Raw genomic sequence first — 25,435 nt, 5'->3', positions numbered from 1 at the left:
CACATATAAACATAGTCTAGTAAAACTATTGACCTTTAAATAAAAAGAAAAAAGGGGTTTTTTTTGGCACTAATTAAAAGGTCAGTATCCCTTATAAGAGAAAGAAAATCAGATTGTCATCAGACTTTTTGACAATGCTTTATGCCAGAAGAAATGGTATAAAATATTTAAGAAATATTAAGGAAAGCAGATGTGAGCTAAAGATTTTATACCCAGCAACATTGATCTTTAAATACCGTGGTCACAATTCTTAATAAACATACAAGAACTCAGGGAGTAATGTTCCTATGAGCCTTTCCTGGGGAATTTATGGAGACCAAGCCTCAGAAAACCAATATGACTAAAGAGACATCGACAATAGAACTGGCGGTGAACATTAAGTAGACATTTTTGTGTAACTCATAATGTCTGTAGTTTACAAGGGAGAGAGTATAAAATGTGATGGCCATTTTCTCTATATGCAATTAACTGTAAAAAATGAGGAGTGGCATAAATTGGAAAGAGAATATAAAAAGTAGAATAAGCTCTGTGATTGCCTCAAGGATATCAATGGAGAATAAAAACATACCTGTTGAAAATAGATGCCAGGGAACGGGAGAAGGTGAAGGAGGGATTATTAGCTAATTTCAATTTTATTCATAGTAGGATGGGGGAAAAAAGTAAAAATGGGACTAAAGGTATTATTTACAGATATTAATAAAATTCTAGATTATATAAAGATGTTAATAAAGGGCTCAGAACAAAATAGCACAAACATTTCTAAATACAAAAAGAGTCTGGGTGCAGTGGTTCACACTTGTAATCCCAGCGTTTTGGGAGGCCGAGGTGGGAGGATTGCTTGAGCTCAGGAGTTCAAGACCAGCCTGGGCAACAAAGTGAGAACCCTATTCCCTACAAAAAATTTTAAAAATTAGCCAGGCACAGTGGCATGTGCCTGTAGTCTCAGCTGTTCAGGAGGCTGAGGCGGGACAATCCCTTGATCCCACAAGTTTGAGGTTGCAATGAGCTATATTGGTGCCACTGCACTTTAGCCTAGATGACAGAGTGAGACCCTGTCTCAAGAAAACCCACAGAACAGAAAGATAGGCGCGCGAGAGAGAACACATGCACACAAGCAAATAATGTAGGCAGGTGCTTTTCAGACTCTGTAAGAAGGACTACTTTTTTTCCCCAATAATTTGTAAGCGACACTTGTAATATACAAAATCATATACTTGAATTTAGTGGCAATATCAAATTACTTTAAATGTTTCTAAATGTGTTTTGCTGTTGTTGTTGTTGTTTTTACTGTCTATTCACAAGTCATCATAGCTTGGTAGCAAACAGTTCATGGAGCAGCCTTGATATCGACCACATAGGAAAAGGGTAGAAATGTAAGGCAATAAAGATAGAGGTAGTCACCGGTATATAGATGTGAATATGTTTGCATGCTTGTATGGATGGAAATAACATGTAACAAATGTGACAAAGGTGATGCCAAGCATTTGGATCCTAAAAATACATTTACTGATTACATTTACATTTATAAAAAGATTTCCAGATTACCTAACAAAGCAAAATGCAACACTCCAGGTTATATACATATAAACTTTTAATAATAATGTATATGTTTCAGGTGGAGAAAAGTCTGTATAGTATGCTACCAATTATCTAACAAAGGAGATATGGGATAAAAAATACAAATATATATCAATTTTGTATAATTTGTCTACAAATTATGTACAAATATATACTAACGGACATATAAATTACAGCCTTTAAAGATAAAATATTTAAAGGTAAAGAAAGGAAATAAGATTGAGGAGACAGGGAGAAAAACTAGACTTGTTTTGTAAATTTGACTTTAGAGTCATGGAAAGCTTTGCGTTATTATAAAGCAAAATTAAATTTAAAATAAAGTGATTCCTAAACATCAAAAGTAAAATAAGCCTGTTGAGCCTGTCTATCCAGTAGGTGGCAGAACAGCACCTAAGGGACTATTCCAAGTGACTGTAAAACACAGTAATTTGACTGTTTTAGCGGAATCTTATCATAAGGACAAAAACAACTGCAAAGTATCTTAAGCTGACTTTTGTAATCATTTTGCTAGTGGTAGTCTTATATTTATTCGACTGTTACACGTGTGTATTATGAATACAGCAAATGAATAATTGTATTCATGTCAATAAAATTTGAAATTTGACAGGGAAAAGGACACTGTAAAAAAAGTCCTCCACTTGAATTTGAATAGGAAACATTATCATGAATTCATCATGAATATTATCTTATTAAAATACATGTTCTCTAGCTTTGTTCTCTGAAAAGACAGAACATGCTCAATCTTTCACACACAGATAATGTTCTCTACATACCATTTTCCACTAAAAGGAATCAAAGGCTCCCTGAAGAAATAGATGATTACAGGTCTATGGAAGGAAGTGTACAAGATGGACCTGGAATATCATAAACTGCTTTGTTGATATCAGAACTCTGCAATTAAGTTAACTCTGCAATGAACTGAAACACATCAAATATTAAAATTCATGAATTCCTAATGATACTGTTAAAATAAAATAGTATTGATCATCCTTGGAAAATGCAAGGAAACCAAAATCGTTATTTTAAAAAACTAGCAAATAAAAGGAAGAGATCAACCATTTTTTCTAACTTCCCTATGCATATTATTCCAAGTAACCAAGTAGTTGATGAGATGTTTCTCTTGATGGAAGTATTCCATCTAATAAATGAAGAAGGAATTTTAAAATTCTAGTATCGCCATTTTGGAACCTTTAATGAATTATTGGGTGTGGACAATGATAATCAATGACTGCCAACATCACAAAAAGGCCACCAGACATATGCTTCTGTGTGGAGGTACACACCACCACCTATCGGGTATTTTGGCCAAAAATTGAACTTCAATCTGATGATGTCCCTGGGTCTACTGTATTCAATACTAGTCCCACATGGCTACTGAGCATTTGAAATGTGAGTAGGCCAAATTGAGATGTTCTGTACATGTAAAATACAAACCAGATAGCGAAAACTTTATATGAAAAAAAAGTAACCTATCTCAATAATTTTTAATATTGACTACATACATAATATTTTTGACATATTGGGTTAAATAAAATTGTATTATTAAAATTAATTTTAATTGTTATTTTTTCTTTTTTAAATGTGTATTATAAAATTTAAAATTATATTTGTGGCTCATATTTCTATTGTATGGTGTTGTTCTTAATTCTAACTACAACTTACAGGAAATACGCTGGACAGAGGAACATGTTAAATGACACCAGAGGATAGAAACAGTAAAACCCAGGCTTTAGAAAACTCTGCAACTTATATTTCTAATCCGTTTTAATGGTGGGGTCAAAGTTACTAAAAATTTATAAACATGAGCACTGTAATTAATGTGTAATGTAGTCCTAAACATCAGTATCTGCAAAATCATAGATTTGATATCTCAGTTTCATTTTCACTATTGCTCAGATAATACATAACAATAAAAAGCCTATATATTTGCATTGGCTAAAGTAATTTATCACCAGTGGTTTATGAACTGCACCATGGAAAACAGATAGATTTTCAATTTTTAATAATCTGAAAACTTAATTCTCTCAGTTTGTTCAGATAGATAAATACATAGTTATGATTTCTATACTATTAGAAAACTTTTATTTTTTTACCAATATAATTAATTTTAATAATATATTTTGTTTGACATAATAGATCTAAATATCAATTTCAACATGTACTAAATATAACAATTATTAATGAGAAATATGACTTTCCTTTGGCTTTGTATGAAATATTTGAAATGTGGTGTACATTTTTCACTTACAGCACTTGCAGTTCAAATGCTGTATTTTTATTAGGAATATTTAATCTAAGTAGATACCTTAAAATTTACATTTGAAAAAAATAGATTCAGATACCTAAGTTGTTACAAACATACTTAAAAGTTTTCAATGACTGATTTGAGTATCAGTTTTAAAATTTAAATCAACGGAGTTAATTAAAATGAAATGAAAATTTAGAAACTCCATTTCTTAGTCACATTGGCCACATTTCAAGTAGAAAGCCTTTGTTTTAAATTCACTTTGTCCTAAAGCTGCAAGTAGAATTTCTACATCTTATCAGAATGGACTTGTTTAAAATATTTTTCAATTAAAACATAATACCAAACCACTTAGATATGTAAAATTTTAAAATTCTCCCTTTTCTCTCTTCCATCTTTACTATTTTCCCCAAATTTGAGATCAAATTAATAAATATATTTAGAATGTTTCTAACTTTAAAAGTTAAGTACTGAATTAGGCTTACTCAGACTTCACTTTTAATACAGTATTTCTTACATGTCTAACATAATAGGTGCCCAAAAATATTAGGTAATTTGTCTCCGTTTATTAGATCAGGAATTATTTCATAGTATCTAAACTTTTTACTTTTGCCTTTACCCATTTATGAAAAAAAAAATCATTCCAGCTTATCATGCTTTAATATCTTATTGGGATAAATAAATAAGATTAAATAAATAATTTACAGAAAGATATCTTACATTCTCTATAGCAAAACACTGATGAATACAGTGTGTGTGTATTGAAAGTCAATCTTGTGGTTTTTTTACTCACGTTGCACCAAAGCGAGAGAACACTAGGGGGCAGTGTTGTTAGAGCAGAACTCTCAAGAGGCTTGGAAAGGAGCGCTCAAATCACCAGCAGCTAGTGCGATAAACGGGGTCTAATAGCAAGAAAAGAATGCGTTCATTTAACTTTACTTTGTGAAGTTATATGGACCATATGCATATTATTCACAAGGTCTTGGAAGAGACGCTTTGTTCCAACCCTGAGTCCATAAGCTTAGGGACAAGCTCTTCCTGGAAAGGTCTTTCTTATGGAATTTTCTGTCCCAAAGAAGATACAAAAGAGTAGAGCATTGCCAGAAAGTAACAATTCATAAATAGTAACCCCAAGTGCCAGTATAATATTTAGTTCCTACCTCATTTTAACCTTTCCTTGTATCCACCATTCCTTTTATTTTCTTCTACTCACCCAGGCTTCTTTGCAGCACATTTTAAGGACATTCTGAGAGCATCGTAGCTCTCACTCCATTTCAACTCAGTGAATTCTAAGGCAACAAAAGTGTATTAAGTAATTAATCCATAATGCCAGCCACTACCTGAAAGGATAAGGCCAAAGCTTAAAAAAAAAAAAAAAAAAAAAATCAAAAGCTGGGAAAACTTATTTACATTTTCTGAAATTACATAGTTGTTGTCTATTTTAATGGCATGAGTAGTGACTTTATGCTACATTTTGCAAAAAGTATTGAGCATAATCTATAGATACTTAATATATGATGAGGTAAACATTTATACCTCAGACTGGAACCAGGCAGACAGCTAAGTTCTCTTGCTTTTTAAATATGCAATGAATTTTCTAATAGTCAAGTAACAAATCCACTTTTCTTTCTCTTTTAGAAAATTAGAATCTATATGTATTAAAGAGCTGTGCTCCAAATTGTGAGTCTGGCCTACTTAAATTTGAATAAATCATTCTAGAGAGTTGACATTATTTAGTTTTGAATAATTCTTGAAGTCTTTTTGGACTTTGTAATTGAGCAGCTAGTGGTTCTGATGATTTTAAAAGTCCATGATTAATATAATTAATCCTAGTTGGTTTTTAGTCATCTCTTCAGATCTTTTGTACCTGGAATTTCTATAACCTATTTGCCTGAAATTGTATAAATAATAAATGGTTTGCCCTCCTCTATATCGTGGCAAGCATCCAGGTTTCTGCGACTCGAAATTTGAGCTCCTCTCAGCTTCTTTCAGGTTTGAGATCTTTTTAGCCCCACGCTATCAGTCAGAATCCCATGAAAGAGAATCTCATTAAGAGGGCTGAGGTGAACTTAAAGTAGGGTCTGTTTACAGAGTAGGGAGCAGGGTTAAGAAAATACAGCCAGAGAGGCTGAGGTACCCAGAGATAAGCACAGTGGGAAGCCCTCACCACTGTAGGCCTGAAGAGTCAGACGAGGGGAATGAAGGGGGTCCCCAAGTCTGTGGGCACTAGAGCTGTGGACAGGCTGCCATCGCAGAGGAGCAGATTGCTGCTGAAACACCAGCACAGGGAGGAAGTGGCACAGAAGGACCCAGAGCTGTCTCCCCCACCCTCAGTACCCCCATCCAGGCCCTTGCCTGGACCACCTGGAGCAAGGCAGGGAAGAGCCAAGCCTTGGGGATGGTGGCCTAGGAAAGGGAGGGTCACCGGCCACTGAACGTTCTCACTCTTAATTAACAGCGTTTTACGCTTCGAGGGGGTCTCTGTGGTTCTCCTCGCCTTTTCTTTTTACTTCACTCACCACATTCTTACCAAACCAAAGGGAAAACAACAGTGGAGGGAAAGTCTTACACACGTCGGGCTTTTAGACAGAAGCTTTTTTTCCCTCATCTCATGTATCTTGTCTTTTGTTTGGTTCAAAAGGAATCATTTTCTGCTCTATAAAAATCTAAAACTTTGTCTTCTCAACATCTCGCTATGATAAGCTTTTAAGTGGATCTTCTTAAGCCCACTTAAAAGATGCTGCACCCTGATTTTGTTGCTGCACCCTGATTTGGGGAAGCTTAGTCAGTGATCCCATGAGAAGGGAACCTGTGAGAGATTCATTCTCTCCTGAATCGCTTAGGAGGCCCCATTAAAGCCCCTACTAAACTCGTCATCCCCAGCCTGGACCATGTTTGGTCAATTTCCAGTTTTTCCTTTCCTTGCAATAACCCACTTGAAATTCCATCACGGAAAATAAATAATTCAAATGTAAAACGTGTTGTCACTTTTATAAAATATTGGTCTCCTTGTCCCACCCTCACCCCCTCCCTTTCTCCCCTTCCTGATTTTTACTGAAAGGAGGAAAGACAAGGAAATCTCAACGGTTTCATTCTCAGCACACATTCTAAGTCTGTCATTAAATGACCGCGGATTTTGTCACATACATATGGACAAAACTCTGTAAGAAAGCAATTGATTAAAGCCAATGAGCATTTGCTGCGCTGAAATGGAATCAGTGAATACAAATTTATTCTGTTTCTTTTCTTTTTTCTAAGAATCCTCTCCATTATTCAAAAGAAGCCTGTCTTATCTTGTTTCCAAACTCCTTTTCCCTTTCTTTCCCCTGTGCTGTTGATTTCCTACCTTCTTCCCACTTGAGTCGCCGGTGCAAGAGGGGGGTTCCTGCTTGGGTACCCACATCAGTAGGTTTTGTCTCCTCATCTGCTTGTCTTCTGAAGATGAATCGTTGGCAGAACTGAAAAAAAAAATCATGGAATGGCTTTTTTACATTTCTGCCAGGGGGAGGCTATTTTGTAATCTTTTTGCAGCCTTCCTGTGCACAACCCAATCCCAAGCTGACTTGATTATCTCCTTAACTGTTTAGAGCAAAATTTAAAACTGGATTTTGTTACCTGCCCCAGGAGCAGATGCAACGTCGCTGGGTTGTCTTGTGAATTGCCAGGGTTCCTTTTCTTTTACAGACAGATCTGAAAGGTCTTCCAGGGACCTCCTGTTAGCTAAATAGTCTTGATGGTTATTACAGAGAAGTTGTAATTCTTTTTGAAAGTATTTATGCACTCATCCATGCCAATATTTACAGTTCAGTTGATTTTTCCAGGTTGTGTAAGTTGCTAACAATGGAACTCCATTTATTTATTTATTTATTTATTTATTTATTTATTTATTTAGAGACAGGATCTGGCTCTGTCACCAGGCTGGAGTACAGTCACATAATCATGGCTCACTGCAGCCTCTGCCTCTCAGGCTCAAGTGATCCTCCCGCCTTAGCCTCCCCAGTAGCTGAGACTACAGTTGCGCACCACCACACCTGGCTAATTTTTGTAGAAAACAGATTTCACCATGTTGCTCAGGCTGGTCTGGAACTCCTGGACTCAAGCATTCCACCCGCCTCAGCCTCCCAAAGTGTTGGGATTACAGGCATAAACCACGGTACCCAGCTGAGACTCCATTTAAATAGGTGGCTTTCATGTGAATTATTAATTTTGGTAAAGAGAAGAGAAAAGCTGATAGATCAGTGTTTAACAATCATTTTATGAACTAAGTTCAAAAGAGCAACTAGGGCCTCCAGACTTCCCTACTTTACAAAGTAATGGCTTGGCCAAGGATGTTCCAAACAAGAAATCTTTTCAAATTGTGATTTAAATCATTAAAATAGGGAGACCAAGATGAGTAAACCAATATAATGAGGCAGACTAAGTAGGAGATTTTTAATGAACATTTTCAAAGCACAGGGAAAGAAGCCACAAAGAGTAAAAGGATTTTTCTGTACATACTGTCTTATTAATCTAGATTTATCTTGTTTATTGTGGAACTATGTGACTGGGTTAGCCATCAGGGGAGAGAAGTACTTTATGATGTAAAAGCTCAGTCTCCAGAGATAAAAATCTCTTCAATTTTCCATTTTTCAAAATATCACAAAGAAATCCATTTTTCCATGGTCTTCAATAAAGAAAGCGTGTCAAGGCAAGACACACATACAAAAAAGAAGTCAACATGGCTAGTGACAATGGGATAAGTAACAGCTACACTTAAATATTCTATATGTAATGTAGGTTTCTTTTTGTGTGGAAAAGGGTAGGACAAGATATGAGATTCCTGGTCTGGAGAGTGAGCGAGATATTAATATATTAAAGCAGGAATGTCTGAAACATGCATTGTGTATTTTCTGCTGTCTCGGCCCAAATCAGGCATAGCTCTGGGGAGAAGGGAGAAGGATAATACCAACCAAAAAGTATCTCTGTGATTCTTCAGGCTGCTTGGGCAGTCAGCCTCCAGAAGAGACCTCACTCAACTTTGGGTCATCCAGGCACACTGGCCACTCACCACCTCTGTGATATTATTTCAAGGACACCAACCCCCAGGTTCCCACCACTGCCACTGGCCAATATCTGAAATTCCCCTGACAGAGCTTCCTCATTAACATAAGGCTTTGACTCCAGACATAAACCAACCATGTCTCTTACCCTTTTCTTTGAACTCTATCCCCCCAACCCAAAATACAGACGGGAGATGAACAAATACAAATATATAAGAATTCTATTTAATTCTAATCATTTCAATATTTATTGAAAAAGTCTGAGCAAGACATCAGCAAGAAACTATAAAATCTCAGAATGGGCTGGTGCTTTAGAGATACAAGAAATGAGGTCTTTTGTTTTTTAACTTCAAGTCAAGACTGACAAGTTAACGTCTGTTTTGGGGATCATTAAGACAAAATAGTTGAAGTCTTGGATGGATAGTTAATGCTGCATAAAGCTCATCTGGTCAAGCTACACATCCTGTTTGGATTCATCTGTCATCCCTGATGAGTTATCATACAATGACTGTGTGGATACAGCCTCAGTGTGGATCGCTCAGTGGACAGGAAGGCTTCCTTCTCTTCATTGACACACAGCCTCCTGAGCCTGCCTGACACCAGCTCTCTTCCTGCCTGTAAAGGCTACAGGAATTAGTGGAATCCCTCTCTCCTGTGCTTTGCCACTTTATTAAAACACAGGAACCCTCAGAACCTTCTCCTCCTCATCCCTTGCAGCTTTACTTTCTCACATGATATAGTTTCCATTTCCCAACTCTGCTGGACTCACTAAGAAAAGACAGTGCCGTCCACCAGCAAGGACCCAAGTTAGGCTGTTCCAGGGAACCAGGGAACTATGGCCAGCAACTCCCTTCCATCCAGGAGCACAGGGACCAGGCCCTGGGAGGGAAAAGCACAAGATCCTGAGCAACCCAGTGCCTCGGAAGCGCAGCAGTGGAGGCAGGAGGGAGCAGACAGGGCCCGTGATGCCTTCCATAAACTCATGTTCCGGAAAAGGACAGTGATGAGGAATTTCATGCTCAGATTTGCATTCAGCTATTTATCCCAGTTAAGCCATGGCAGTCAGGAGCTGGAGCTCAGGAAATGTCTGAGCGCATTTACAGCTACCCAGAGCCACAGCCACGGACTGGCATTAAAAACTGATTTCCAGGTCTGGTTGAAAGTGAAGAAACAAACAGCATAAGCTAGAGGTCCCCAACCCCCAGGCCACAGACTGACACTCGTACAGTACACAGTGCATCTTTCAGACATTCCTGTGGTACGGGTCCATGGCCTGTTAGGAACCGGGCTGCACGGCAGGTGAGTGGAAACTTCGTCGGTATTTACAGCCGCTGCCCATCATTTGCATTACTGCCTGAGCTCCACCTCCTGTCAGATCAGCGACATCATTAAATTGTCATGGGAGCACCAACCCTATTGTGAACTGTGCCTGCAAGGGATCCAGGTTGTACGCAACTTGTGAGAATCTAATGCCCAATGATCTGAGATGGAGCTGAGGTAGTGATGCAGTCACTGGAGAGTAGATGCAAATACAGATTAACATTAGCAGAGAGGTTTGACTGTGCAGAGACCATAATAAATCAATTACTTGCAGGCTCTTATCAAAATCCTATCAGTGTGTGGCAAGGGACAATTAAGCTGCCTCTGGTGGCAGGCTTTATAGTGGCAGGTGAGTTGATGTACTTCAATTGTATAGCTGCATCTAGTGTCCTTAAATGTATGTTTGAGAGAACTTCAAATCCCCATACGATCTGGGTTAAAGTCAAGGCAGAATATCCTGAGATTGCAGTGACAGCAACCCAACGAGATTGCAGAGTGAACTGGACATAAGCAACACACTTTGGTGTCACTGTCTCCCATCACCCCCAGATGGGACCATCTAGTTGCAGGAAAACAAGCTCGGGGCTCCCATTGATTCTACCTTATGGTGACTTGTATAATTATTCCATTACATATTACAATCTAATATATAGAAATAAAGTGCACAATAATGTAATGGGCTTGAATCATCCCAAAACCATCCCCCACCCTGGTCCATAGAAGAACTGTCTTCCATGAAACCAGTCCCTGGTGCCAGAAAGGTTGGGGACCACTGGTATAAGCCACAGAGAAAGTACATACATAGTCTAATGTATAATTTATAAAGTATAGTACATACTGTTAATCTAATGATGTCAAGATAAAATCCAAATGTTAAAGACAAAACGCTCTTTAAAATATGCATAGAAATCTGTAATTGGAGCATATAAGAAAGACGTTATCATGATTACATTTCATTAAATAGTCATTGTAGGAATGTTAGCTTTGAATAAATTATAACCTCAAATGTATCTAAGAAAATTATAAAAGTGAAAATAAATACCTCTGAACATACACTTTTTGGACTTTAATAACTGTAAAAATAATTATAACATAGGCATAGTTCTGTGGGTGAAGTGAGTTCAAACACGCAAAGCACTTGGAACAATGCCTGGTACCGAGTAGGCCCAATGTAGCTATTTGCTCTTGGTAGACAGATGCCATTCTTTCTGTTAATTGTAGTCATAATTGAATTTTACAGTTTTTAGAAAGGATGAAAGATTAGTGCTTATTGAAGCTAGTTTTTTGGGGGTTTTTTCCAAACTTTTTTTTAGCAGCAAAATTCAGTTTTCAGTTTTCAAACTCCTTTCTCCAAACAATGGAGGAAATGGGGACCCCAGTGAGTAGGCCTGGAGGAGGAGCTGCTCTGCAGGAAGTGGGGCCAGGTTTCTATCCATCAACAATCTCCCCTTGAGGCAACTCTGGAACCCAGTCTGAACCCTAAGCCAAGGCACTCTACCAGTTGACAGATGAGGAAAATAAACCCCAGGGAGGTAAATAAACCGAGGGAGGTAAATGCTCTCATTCTCAAAGCTAGCACAGATTGCTTTCCAGAAAATTAATACCTAACATACCTGGAAACAAGCGCTATTTGCAGGGTGATATTCAAGATATTTAACCAGTGTCCACTCAGAATGGCTCTGCATAGTCAGAGCCTCATCCTGTGTCAGGCATTAACTTTTTAGTTGCTAAATCATAGGACGTTTTTGTGGAAGGCAGGGTGTCAGCGTTGAAGGGTTCAGTATCCGGGGGGCTCAGGACAAGAGGTAATTACCAACTGGTATAAAAGTGATTTTAACAAAGTACATTCATACCAAATGGGTACCAGCTAAATGTCAGCCCTGGGCGTTTGAAAATGTCCTCCGCAGGCTAGAAAAAATCTACATTGGATTGGAATCCTGCTGAGAATAGCTACACTATATATGGAACTCTGGAGACTGTATCTGTTTCTTCCCATTTGGTCTTTCTAGAAATCAAAGTTCTCCTCTGGACTCTTCCAAAACATTAGACATTTACTGGCTTCCAAAAGAAGGAACTCATGGTGATATTGACCAGTTTTAAAGAAAATAAAAGTATGAAACCGGGCATGGTAGTACACAGGTGGAATCCCACATATTTGGAAGGCTGAGGCTAGAAGATGGCTTGAGGCCGTAAGTTCGAGACCAGCCCGAGCAACATGGCAAGACCTCATCTTTAAAAAAAAGTTAAATCCAAATAAAAATTTCAAAAGATGTGAGTCGTTGCTTTGTAACTTCAACTTATCATTCAAAATAAGTTGAAGAATAGAAAGTGATAGCTGAATGCCACTCATTGTAGAGGTTGATCTGTGTCTCCATATTTACAAAAGGATTTATAAGAATACTTGTCATTTGCTTCCACTTATGAAAATAAATGGCTTCTGCCAGCGGTCTTGACGCAGACTATCTACCTGCATAAGAAACGGTCGATGGTGACAGAAGGAACAAAAAGAACAAAGCCCTACCAGCTGCCCCAGCAGGAGAATTGGTACATTGGGTTTGAATGGGAAGAGGGAGCATGTTCCAGAGGTGTGTGGGGAGAGATGGGAATAGAAAATGAAGGACTGTGGTGTTACAAGAACAATCAGAGCATATACAGACAGCTTATGAATTTGAGCTGGGACGACTTTCTGCTGCATCACGGAGTTTAGATTCCCCATGTCAAAGGCGGATCTGTATCTCGTTTGTATTCCAGAAAAGTATCTGCACATCACTTTTCTGGCTCTTAGGGGAGGGAGAGAGGCATGGGAGAAAATTCATTTAAGTGTATGCCTTAAAATGAAGTGCATTTGGCTAATGAGTAAGCAGCTGTTTAGTTAAGCAAATGACTCATACTGGGGTATTTATAGAGCACAACTATTTTTCAAGCCCATACAAATTTAAAAGAAAGAAGTTTCCCTATAACCCCAAAGCAGATGTTTCCACATTTATGAACAAAGTACTACTGAACAGTAAACCCATCCTTCAGGTTTATCAATGCATCCTATTAAAGCATATGTTAGTCTTCCTAGGAAGTACATATCTCTTCACTGAACAGAGAACATTTATGGAGTATTTGTTTTGTTCTATGTTAAAAAAAAAAAAAAAAAAAGTAAGTCAAAGGCCCAGCCTTTAAGAAGTAAAGTCTGATTGGAAAGTTACATCATATGCCCAAAAAATACAGCTAATAATGAAAAGTGAGATTCAAAAATGAGAACCACAGGAGTGCCATAAGCTGTAATTAGCTTAACTTTTTATTTACTTTTAACTTAATAGCTAATAGCTAATATTTTTTCAGAGCTTAGTATGAACCAGGCCTGGAGCATTTGAGTCCTCTTGTTGAAAAAGTCTGTTTTCCAAAGAGACTTTAAAATGGAACTGAAAGCAATAACATAAATCACATCAAGAAGAGAGGGAGACAGTATGACACTCGGGCATCACATGCAGCTCGGAGGTTCTTGCTAATCAAGTAGAAAGGCGACCAGGATATGTTAGAGGAACTCAAGGAGGCAGATCATGTGGCTGGTGTCCTTGAAGAAGGGTTCACACAGTCATGAGATGTGAAATTACCTTTGAAGAATGGGTTAGGATTAGATAAACGCAAGCGATTTCCAAGAAGCGACAATGGCTTGAGCAAAAACAATGAGGGTGGAAATAAGACATCGCTGAGCGAACACAAGGTTGGGATCGGTCAATAAACCTGTCTGAATGGAGGGCACAGGCAAGGAACAATGGTGAAGAGTGGTCAGGAATCAAATATGCCAGAACGGGCTGAGCTCTGTGGGCAAAAGAAAGGCCCAAACACCAAAATGGACTAGCAGGGGAAAGATGAACCTGGGCTGGTGAGACATGCATGCAACAAGGCAGGACTAGGGGCAGGGGATTCAGTTAGGAGTTGACTGTGGACTGGCCTAACATAAATAGGCCTCAACCGAGGTTGAGGCAGAGAAAATGCCAAAGAAGTGAAAATGGAGGAATGGCAAGGAAAGGGGATGACTGCTTGGCTGTGAGAAGCATCAGGAAAGAACGTTCAAAATGGCTGTAGAGTCCCCAGCCTGGGTGACAGGGTGAATGTGAGAGGAGTACATCAGTCTCATCAGAAGAGGAATTGTTTTAGACACCGGGAGCTTAGAGTGCTATCAGAACAGACAAGTGAAGCAGTCTCAAGGCAGCCAAAAATGTGCACCTGAGACTTTGTCGGTCAGTGGAGACTTGGGATTTCCATTTGAATGATCTAGCACAGGGCAGACTTGGGTAACTGAAGTGATATGACCTCTGAGACATTGTGGAAACAGAAGCCATCCTGAGTCCGGGGAGACCATTGGAGGGACCTGCCCTCAGAAGGGATTTTGGTTTTCTCAGGCCACCATGAGAAGAGACAACAGGCTGGCAGCTGAAACAACAGAAATTAATGTCCTGACAGTTCTGGAGGCTGAAGTCCGAGATCGAGGTGTAGGCAGGGTTGGTTTCTCCTTGGCTTGGATGGCCAGCTTCTCCCTGTGTCCTCACATGGTCATTCCTCCTTGTGTCTGTGTCCTCATCTCTTCTTATAAGAAATCCAGTCATATTGGATAAGGATTCACCCATATGGCCTCATTTTTACCTTAATCACGTCTTTAAAGAACCTATCTCCAAATACATGTACATTCTGTAATAGTAGGGGTTAGGACTTCAACATATACATTTTGGGGGGTGCAACGAAACTCATATCAGAAGGTAAGAAAACTCATACATGGGAAGAGAATGAGCATTAAAGCTTAACCAAACTGGGCATGGTGGCTCACACCTGTAATCCCAGCACTTTGGGAGGCCGAGGCAGGTGGATCACAAGGTCAGGAGATCGAGACCATCCTGGCTAACATGATGAAACCCTGTTTCTACTAAAAATACAAAAAATTAGCTGGGCGTGGCAGCGGGCGCCTGTAGTCCCAGCTACTCAGGAGGCTGAGGCAGGAGAATGGCCTGAACCTGGGAGGCGGAGCTTGCAGTGAGCAGAGATCACGCCACTGTACTCCAGCCTGGGTGACAGAGCGAGACTCTGTCTTAAAAAAAAAAAAAAAAAAAGCTTAACCAGAAGCAAATGACCAGAGACCAATTAAACATCTCATATTGCATAATAAATAACATTGCAAAGTTAATTGCTCTTTTGTATCTTGTCAATTCCGTGTCATGGAGCACAGTGTGTGTATTGAGTCAAAGGTGACCTAAAGAAGGCACATGTGCATGAATACGTTTACCGAAGTAGCTGAGATGCATACATGACACGGAGACAGAGTGACTTTTAGAGGTAAACTTTTTAATGCCAACAAAACCTGCATCCTAAAAAGCAAGGTGAAAACCACAGTGACAAATGGTTAAGATCCTGTGTGCTTTGTCTTAGGATTTTCTGATTAATTTTTTCTCTTTCAAAAGACTACAAACTGGAGAAGTTTCAGAAGCTTTTCCATTCTGTGAGAATCTTTTATTTTATTTTATCTGTCCCCAAGAGCCTCTTTTTTTCTTCTTCCCATTATTTCTGACCAGATAGGCTCTCTGTGCCTGTCTTTTGTTGGGAAAGAAACCTCTACCACAAGTTGCAGTTCCATGTTCCCGGGGAGCATTTCAGTGGTAACTGCTGTCACTATAGGGGTGTTGTCTAAGAACCTGCCTAACTGCAATGGTCCTGCTGACTGTGTTATTTCTCTCTCTAAATAATGCTCTAAATCATTAGAACAGGCTAATGATTAATTTTTCCATTCTGGTAAGTTTTACAAGTGTTTCTTTCATAATAGGAGAGTCTTTTTTAAACAGAGGCAATTTAGATTGGTTTGTTCTTGGAAGGAGGGTGGGCTATGAGGAATGCCATAATCTTACATTATGGTATTAATCATTCTTTGTTCAGTTTGTTCTTTTACAGGCTTAATCTTGCATTCAGTTTTGATAGAGAACATAAAGCATTTTTTTAACCTAATGATGTCTCAGGTAGCGGTGGTACTTGAGATGGCCCATTTTGTACATTACTTCATGGAAAATAGATTCTTGCCACCCCCAGCAACTAGTGTGAGCTGGCAAGCCACAGATCCTTGGAGGCTTAGCTGCTTCCTCTGTTAAAAGCAGATACTGACACATAGTGAGTACATCAGGCAAATGAACTTTATTTGGGGAATGTTGAATTTAGGGTCATGTTAGAGCATACAAATAAATTTGTCCCTAAAGTACTGTTTTGAGATTATATAAGTACCTGGCATAATTAAGTAATGGCAATCACTATAATTATCATTATTAATTCAAGGTACCTTTTTCTTTTTCCTGATGGATAGCCCTTAAATTCTTACAAATACTAAATTAATGAGTAAGAAACAAATGTGCGTATAATTTTGCTTTGAAATTTCAAATAAGGAAAAATAAATCTAAAAAACAAATATTTTTCTATATTCCTTTGACTCTGAAGAACCCCCCAAAAGAACCCTCTAATAAGTATGTATCTAATATTTTCTATAAGCAAGTTTTTTGGGAACCTTTGTTGCTGATATGTTATATAATTCCTCAGATACAAGCAATAGTGAAACCATTTTACTCTTTAGTCATTATATTAAGGTTTTAGTAATTATATAAAATGATACTTTAAAAAATTCAAAACAAATTTCATCAGATATATAAGCAATGATGGTTCATGTTTTGATTTTTCACCATTCTGTCACATTCTCAATTCAAATTTGTAAGTAATTGTTAATTACCTAAGTCTGCAACTCACGGTCCTAGAATGTTGTAGAATATACCAAGAAGTACAAAATGGGCTTCTTGCCATCACTGAGCTTCCAAACCAGCTGGAAAGAAAAGACTTAATGATGAGGGGAAGAAGGGCTATAAATGGAATGAATGTCTTAAAGGCTTACCATGTGTCAGGCACGTAGATAATAAGAACTTATCACAGGCCATCCCATGGAAACCTCACCAGGTCTCTGAGAGGTGCCCCCATTGATGTTCAGAGAAGTTAATTACCAGCACCAAATCACAAGTCTGTCTGTCCTGCTCCAAAAGCAAATGCATTTTCTATATTATAGAAAATAATATAGAAAACATTAATTGCAAAGTTAATCGTTCATATTGTATCTTGTCAATTCCGTGTCACAGAGCACAGTATGTGTATTGAGTCAGAGGTGATCTGAAGAAGGCACACGTCCATGTATAAGTGTGTCGAAGTGGCTGAGATGCATACACGACATGGAGACAGTGTGACTTTTAGAGATAAACATTTTAATGACAACAAAATCTGCATCCTAAAAAGCAAGGTGAAAAATCACAGTGAAAAATGGTTAAGATCCTGGATGCTTTGTCTTAGGATTTTCTGATTTTTTTTCTCTTTCCAAAGACTACAAACTGGAGAAGTTTCAGAAGCTTTTCCATTGCATGAAGATCTTTTTTTTTTTTTTTCTTTTATCTGTCCCCAAGAGTCTCTTTTTTTTTTTTTTTTTTTTTTTTTTTTTTCTTCCTATTATTTCTGACCAGATAGGCTCTCGGTGCATTATTTTTTATTAGAAAATGCATTTTACTTTTACCCATCAGGAAAAGAAAGTTCAATAGTAACCAATAATATAATATAAAAAGTAGTCAAGATAACTACAGAAGAGTCGTCATAAGGCAATAGCAATGAAAAGTATGTGTTGTAGGAGATCAGAGCAGGGAAGAATCACTAGATTCAGATGATTGAGGAAATTCCTGTGAAACAGAATCCATCACTATACTTCATATACATATAGATGGTACAGTACACCACAAATTCTGTATTATCCAGTTCAGGCCATCCTGGGACTCCCTGAAAAATAGTCAATCAGTCCTTTATTTCAATCTCAAGCATTTTGTCCCAAGCCCTGCAGAATCTGAAGGGCCTTGGAGATTTAGGGAGAGTTTTTCTCACCTACTCCACTCATTCTATTGGTTGTCCCCAGTGCCCTGTTCTTAGCTATAGAGCCTTCTGGGGCATCACGTGACACCCCTTTACCTTGGGCAGAGAACATTCCCCAGAAACTCTTCTCTTCCTTTCCATCCCTCTAAGGTCCTTAAATCTTTTTGCAACCTTTTAATTCCCTCACCTCACAGCCCTGCCTCCTACATGTGTAACGTTAGCAGTAGCTGTGGTCTCCGCCAGGTCTGAACCCTCATGGGTCGGGATGAGGACGGAAGCCTCAGAATGCAGCATCAGAAGACACTCATACTTCCCTTTTGGGAACACAAATCTTTAGTCTCTTCTCCCCATGTCGAGTTATGCTGAAGTATGTCCTTTTCCTTGCTAGCTTTGAATCAAATCACAAAGGTGACAGCGGAGCAAGTGCAAAGGATAACTGAGTTTCTCACCAATAAAGTCCACTTTCATCTGATGGAGGCCAATATCTGGCGTTCTGTCCATACAAAAATGCAGGCCTTTGGAGACAAACATTTCTACTTTTTAAATTCTCTCGCATTTTGAAGTTCCACTGTTTCCAATGTACTTGCTAACCATGCATTCTTTAAAAATGAGAATCTATATGAAAAAGAACTATGATCTTGTCTTTAAAAAGTGACCTTAGGGCATAAGTCCAAGAGATCTATTGAACAAGATGGTGACTATAGTTAATAAAGATGCATTGTGTACTTGAAAATTACTACAAGAGTAGAATTTTAAATATTCTCACCACAAATAAATGGCAAATCTATGAGGTAATAAATATGTTAATTAGCTTGATATATGTATATGAATATATGATATGTGTATACATGTTTCAAAACATCATGTATACTGTAAATATATACAATATTTTTCAATTCAAAAAATAAATAAATTTGTAAAAAGCGACCTGGAAAAGTACACAGTAATAAGCATATGGACAAATTGTCAGGACCCTAGAGAGAGAACCGTGCAGTGAAAATTGCTGAGTGTTTTGTTTTGTTTTTCTTTCTGGAAAGGAGTAGGAAAGCTACGTGGCAGAAACACCTGTACATCTAAGCAAAGCTCAGGTATCCAGCTAGGCTAGAGATGCCCTTCCTTTGCAAACACATTTAAATCACATTGAACAAAATTACTATGGGTAAAGATGAATATCCCACTTCATTTTGGACACAAATTATATATTATAATGCCATAAGCACTTTCTGCTCCCACTCATCAAGTGCAGCTGCAAAGTCTGGTGTCCCTCCTGTGGCAGAGCCTTCCTCCTCTATGCTCCTGTTAGGAGCTGGGCTGCTCCTCCCAGGTCCTGCTTCCTCCACCCAGCCAAGACTCACTTGAGGCTGTAGGTGCTGCCTCCAGAGAGGTCACGATGCCTGAGATCAGACCCCTACAGCCTCTCCTCTCCTCCTTCCTACCATCTCTACCCCCCATTTTGTGTGTGTGTGTGTGTGTTTATTTATTTATTTATTTGAGATGAAGTCTTACTCTGTCACCCAGGCTGGAGCACAATGGCACTATCTCAGTTCACTGCAACCACCACCTTCTGGGTAAAAGCAATTCTCCTGTCTCAGCCTCCCAAGTAGCTGGGATTACAGGCATGTGCCACCAGGCCTGGCTAATTTTTTTTGTATTTTTAGTAGAGATGGAGTTTCACCATGTTGGCCAGGCTGGTCTCGAACTCTTGACCTCCAGTGATCCACTTGCCTTGGCTTCCCAAAGTGCTGGGATTACAGGTGTTAGCCACTGCACTCGGCCATATTTTTACTTTTAATTGACAAATAATAATTGTGTATATTTGTGGGGTACAATGTGATGTTTTGATCTACGTATGCATTATGGAAGGATTCAGTCAAGCTAATTAACATATCTGTCATCTCCCAATTTATCATTTTTTGTGGTAAGAACATTAAAAATCTATTTTAGCAATATTGAAACAAACATGCTTAACTGTGGTTACCATGCAGGGTAACAGTTGCAGTGTAACAGTTGCAGTGTAATAGTCTAACTGAAACTTTGTACACTTTGACCAACATCTTTTCTTTCCCCGTCTCTTCCTCTCCTTTCCAGCCTCGCCTCGGGTGACCGACTTTCTACTTTCTCTTTCTAAGAGATATGCTTTTCAAAAATCCACATATAAGTGAGTTAATACAGTACAGTCATGTGTCGCTTAATCATGGGAGTACATTCTGAGAAATGCATCATTAGGCGATATCATGACTGAGTGAACATTGTAGAGTGCAACCCTAGATGGTAGAGCCTACCCCACAACTAGACTATATGGTTTAGCACATTGCTACTGGGCTGCAGACCTGTACACGTGGTACTGTGCTGAATAGTGTAGGCAATTGTAACACCGCGGTAAATATTTGTGCATCTAAACACAGAAAAATCATGGTAAAAATAGGGCTTTATAGTCTTATGGGACCACCACTGTATATGCAGTGTGGTCTGTGGTTGATCGAAACATTATTATGTGGTACATGACCATAGTTGTTTTTCTGTGCCTGGCTTATTTCTTTTAGCGTAATGTCATGCAGGTTCATCCATGTGGGCAAATGACAGCATTTTCTTCTTTTTGTGGCTTTGTAGTATTTCATTGTGTATATACACCACATTTTATTTATTTATTTATCTGTTGATGGACACTTAGGTATGTCTTTATGACTCAATGTGGTCATTTCACCAGAGAAGTGGACTTACATATGTACACTTTCCACATACTCTTCATTTAATTCTTCCTCTAAAACCTCACTAATGCTGTTCCCCTCCTCTGCCTCTGTCCATCAAGATCTGTCCTATACAACAGAGTAAATTCCAGATGGAAGAAGTTAAGTGTGCAACATCAACCCATAAAAAACTAGGGGGGAGATTGAATCGTCTTCGAAAGTTCTAGACTGGGAAGAGCTTTGGAACATAAAAGAAACCATAAAAGTAAGAATCAGGCTCTCTGCTCCTTCCATTTGATAGACAGCTACGTATTCTTATGTAAAACTAGCCATGTCCCTGGGGCACCATGGTAAAGGTGAAGGCCAGAGTAAACGAACTTGGTCGTATTGGGCACCTGGTCACCAGAACTGCTTTCACTCTGGTAAAGTGGATATTGTCACCATCTGTTACCCCTTCATTGACCTCAATGACATGGTCTGCATGTTCCAGTATGATTCCACCCATGGCGAATTCCACAGCACCATCAAGATTGAGAATGGGAAGCTTGTCATCAATGAAAATCACATCACTCATCGTCCAAGGCGAGATGCCACCAAAATTAAATGAGATGATCCTGGCACTGAGTACGCTGTGGAGTCCACTGGTGTCTTCATGGCCATGGAGAAGGCTGGGGCTCACTTGCGGGGGATACCAAAAGGGTCATCATCTCTGCCCCATCTGCTGATGGGCATGAACGATGAGAAGTATGAAAACAGCCTCAAGGCCATCAGCAATGCCTCCTGTGCCACCAACTGCTTTGCCCCCCACTAGCCAAGGTCATCCATGACAACTTTGGAATCATGGAAGGACTCATGACCACAGTCCACACCATTACCGCCCCCAGAAAACTGTGGATGGCCCCTCCAAGAAACTGGTGTGATAGCCACAGGGCTCTCCAGAACATCATCCCTGTATCTACTGGTGCTACCAAGGCTGTAGGCAAGGTCATCCTGAAACTGAATAGAAAGCTTACTGGCATGGCCTTCCTTGTCTTCACCACCAATGTGTTGGTCATGGACCTGACCTGCCAGATATGATGACATCAGGAAGGTGGTGAAGCAGGCATTGGAGGGGACCTTTGAGGGCAGCCTGGGCTACGCTGAGCACCAGGTTGTCTCCTCTGACTTTAACAGCAACACCCACTCTTCCACCTTCGATGCTGGCGTGGGCATTGTCCTTAACAACCACTTTGTCAAGCTTATTTCCTGGTATGACAATGAATTTGGCTACAGCAACAGGGTAGTGGACCTCATGGTCCACATGACTTCTAAGGAATAGCAGCCAGCTGGACACCAGCCCCAGCGAGAGCACGAGAGGAAGAGAGAGGCCCTCAGCTGATGGGGAGTCCCTGCCACACTCAGTCCCCCATAACGTTGAGACTCTCCCCTCCTCACAGTTTCCATGCAGACCCCCTGAAGAGGGTGAGACCTAGGGAGCCCTACCTCATTGTGTACATCAATAAAGTCCCCTGTACTCAGCCAAAAAAGAAAAAAAAAAAAGCAGAATAAACATAATTCGTTAACTAACATTTCAGCATTTTAATACAGTTTAAAAATAATAAGGCTCGGCGCAGTGACTCACACCTGTAATCCCAGCACTTTGAGAGGCCGAGACAAGCAGATCACTGGAAATCAGGAGTTCGATACCAGCCTAGGCAACATGGCAAACCCTGTCTCTACTAAAAATACAAAAATTTTAGTAGAGTGGTGGCACATGCCTATGGTCCCAGCTACTCGGGAGACTGAGGCAGGAGAATTGCTTGAGCCTGGGAGGCAGAGGTTGCAGTGAGCTGAGATGGCACCACTGCACTCTAGCCTGGGTGACAGAGGGAGACCCTGTCTTAAAAATGAATAAAAATAAATAAATAAAATGAGAAGAATCAACAAAAGCTATTAACAAATCAGCAGAAATTGCATCAAGACAATTTTTAAAAGAGATGGTATAGCTACTAAAGAATCGTACTGAAACTTGTTAACAATTTAACCTTACTTGTAATCTAAGATAAATGCAAATTTAAATCATGAGATATATTTTTTCTATTAAATTAACATATTTTTAAAATGATATGACTTAGTCTTTGATGAGGGTGTGATGAGAATAATACCTTTATAACTTGCTGATAATGTTATAATTTAATACAGAGTTTTTGAAAATCAATTTGTCTTGTTTATTAAATGCTAAAAATGGATTCATGCCTTTGACTCCATGATTTCATTACAGGACATTCTCCTAAGAAAATAATGTAAAAAGTCATAAGTACAAAGTTATAAGTACAAATAATTTAGCCTCAAATTATTTTGCAAATTAAAAAGAAATGAACAGAATAATTTTCTCCTTATATAGGTATAGATTTTAAAATTACAAAGGCTTCCCAGTAACATGAAGAAACTTAATACTATATAAAAATATGCAGGGAACAGAGAACACCAGAAGAAAAAATAACAGTGGTATGCTTAGGGTGTGAGAATTATGGGTGATATTTATTTCATTTTTTCTGTTCTCTATATTTTCCTTAATGCATTTGTTATTATGGTAATATGTATAACATAAAATTTACCCTTTTAACCTTTTTTTTTTTTTTTTTCGAGATGGAGTTTCACTCTTGTTGCCTAGGCTGGAGTGCAATGCAACCTCTGCCTCCCAGGTTCAAGCGATTCTCCTGCCTCAGCCTCCCAAGTAGCTGGCTTTACAGGCATGCACCACCACGCCCAGCTAATTTTAATTTTATTTATTTATTTATTTGTATTTTTAGTAGAGATGGGTTTCTCCATGTTGGTCAGGCTGGTCTCAAACTCCCGGCCTTAGGTGATCCTCCTACCTCAGATTCTCAAAGTGCTGGGATTACAGGCATGAGCCACCGCCCTTGGCCTTAACCACTTTTTAAGTGTAAAGTTTAGTGGCATTAAGTATTTCACATTGTTATACAACCATCACCACCATCCATCTCCAGAACCTTTTCATCTTCCCAAGTGGAAACCTTGTACCACTTAACACTAACTTCCCATTCCCTCTCCCCCAGGCCATGGTAACCACTGTTCTACTTTCTGACTTTATGAATTTGACTTCTTTAGGTACCGCGTGTAAATTAAATTATACAATATTTGTGTTTTTGTGACTGACTTATTTTACTTTGCACAATGTCTTCAAGGTTCATCCATGTTGTAGCATGTGTCAGAGTTTCCTGGCTTTTTAAGGCTAAATAATGTTCTACTTTATATGTACATCACATTTTGTATCCATTCATTCTTCTAAGGGAATTCAGATTGCTTCACTTTTTGGCTATAGTGAATAATGCTGCCATGAGCATGGGTGTACCAATATCTGTGTGAGTCCCTAGTTTCCATTTTTTTCAGTTTATACCCATAGTGGGATTGCTGGATCATATAGTAATTCTGTGTTCAATTTTTTAAACAACCACCAAGTCGTCTTCCACAGTGACTGCATTCAAGAGTTCCAATTTCTCCACATCTTTGCCAACACTTGTTTTCTGTTTCTTTAAAGAATAACCATCCTAACGGGTATGAAGCGGTATCTCACTGTGGTTTTGATTTGCATTGCCCTAATGATTAGTGATGTTGAACATCTTTTCATGTATTTATGGGCCACTTGCATATCCTGTTTGGAGAAAGATCATTTCAATTTCCTTGCCCATGTATAATGGGGATGTTTGCTTTGTTAGTGAGTTGTATGAAGTGTTTGTTTGCATATATATTTGTATATATAATTTTTATTTTTAATCGTAATAAAAAACACATGAAAGTAACCATCCTTACTTTCTTTGAGTGTCAGTTCAACAGTGTTAAGTAGCTTCGCATGCTGGTGCAACAGATTTCCAGGAATCTTCATCTTGCAAAATTGAAACTCTGTACCCATTAAATAACAACTCCCACATTTATTTCCCCTTGCCCAGCCCCTGGCAATCACCATTCCACTTTCTGTGTCTATGGATTTGACTGCTTTAGGTACCTCATATAAGTAGAATCATACAGGATTTGTCTTTTTGAGACTGATTTATTTCACTTTAGCATAATGTCCTCAATATTTATCCATGTTGTATATATGACAGGATTTCTTACCTATGTAAGACTGAGTAACATTCCATGCTATGTATTGCTTTTATATTTTTTATTTACAAATTGTAAAATACTACTCATCAATATGAATCTTATACTGTCCTCTTCCCTGTTTCAATCACCTAAAACCTCTTTTCTATATTAGGCCTTTTGATATTGAATGTTTTCAGTGTCATACTCTCATTTATCTGATTAATAATAAGTTCTTTATGTTTCACTTTTAACCAAGGCAGGAACACCAGGGCAATTAGTCTAGTAAAAAAGAAAAGCCAACGGTGGCCATGCGGAGAGTGAAGCAAACCCGTGATACATTCATGGAAAAGCTGGACTTTTGCTGTCCTCGGAAAGTGAGATCTTTTTTTGTGTGAAGAACTATTGAAATCTGAAGCTTCTCTTAGGAAGTTAAAAGTTCTTTTGAAAATATTTAAAAGCCCTCAATTAAAAGATCCTAATACAGTCACATGCAGTACAACTGCATTTAGGTCAAGGATGAACTGCCTATAGGATGGTGGTCCCATAAGATTATAATAACG

At 38.7% G+C, this 25,435-nt stretch overlaps 2 protein-coding genes and 1 pseudogene across 56 annotated transcripts in view; 2 read left to right on the top strand and 1 right to left on the bottom strand.

The window, feature by feature from the left end:
- The window catches only part of DLGAP1 (DLG associated protein 1), a 961,867-nt gene that overhangs the window by 464,072 nt on the left and 472,360 nt on the right, over positions 1–25,435 (top strand). The gene's annotated exons all lie outside the window — the stretch shown is intronic.
- Positions 1–25,435, bottom strand: part of LOC123570063 (uncharacterized) — a 103,577-nt gene that overhangs the window by 16,047 nt on the left and 62,095 nt on the right. For 7 of the 47 annotated variants that reach the window (XR_012427291.1, XR_012427294.1, XR_012427293.1 and 4 more), the window contains exons 2-5: positions 7,170–7,281; positions 5,037–5,112; positions 4,617–4,725; positions 2,352–2,496 (exon numbers count right to left, since the gene is read on the bottom strand). Coding sequence is in view for 35 of the 47 variants with exons in the window: in XM_074022788.1 (XP_073878889.1) it covers positions 4,707–4,725; positions 5,037–5,112; positions 7,170–7,281 (207 nt within the window). In the remaining 12 variants the exon portion in view is untranslated. Of the gene's footprint in view, positions 1–2,351; positions 2,497–4,616; positions 4,726–4,983; positions 5,184–7,169; positions 7,282–25,435 lie in introns of all 47 variants that reach the window. The other 40 variants (XM_065534134.2, XM_065534131.2, XM_045378208.3 and 37 more) reach the window with 15 other exon arrangements.
- LOC135968274 (glyceraldehyde-3-phosphate dehydrogenase pseudogene) overlaps positions 1–25,435 on the top strand; it is a 42,692-nt pseudogene that overhangs the window by 4,289 nt on the left and 12,968 nt on the right.

Source organism: Macaca fascicularis, chromosome 18 (assembly GCF_037993035.2).
Source record: "Macaca fascicularis isolate 582-1 chromosome 18, T2T-MFA8v1.1".
Classification (NCBI taxonomy): Eukaryota; Metazoa; Chordata; class Mammalia; order Primates; family Cercopithecidae; genus Macaca; species Macaca fascicularis.
Note: the sequence above shows the minus strand (reverse complement) of the source record. Positions and strands in the feature narration are given on the sequence as shown.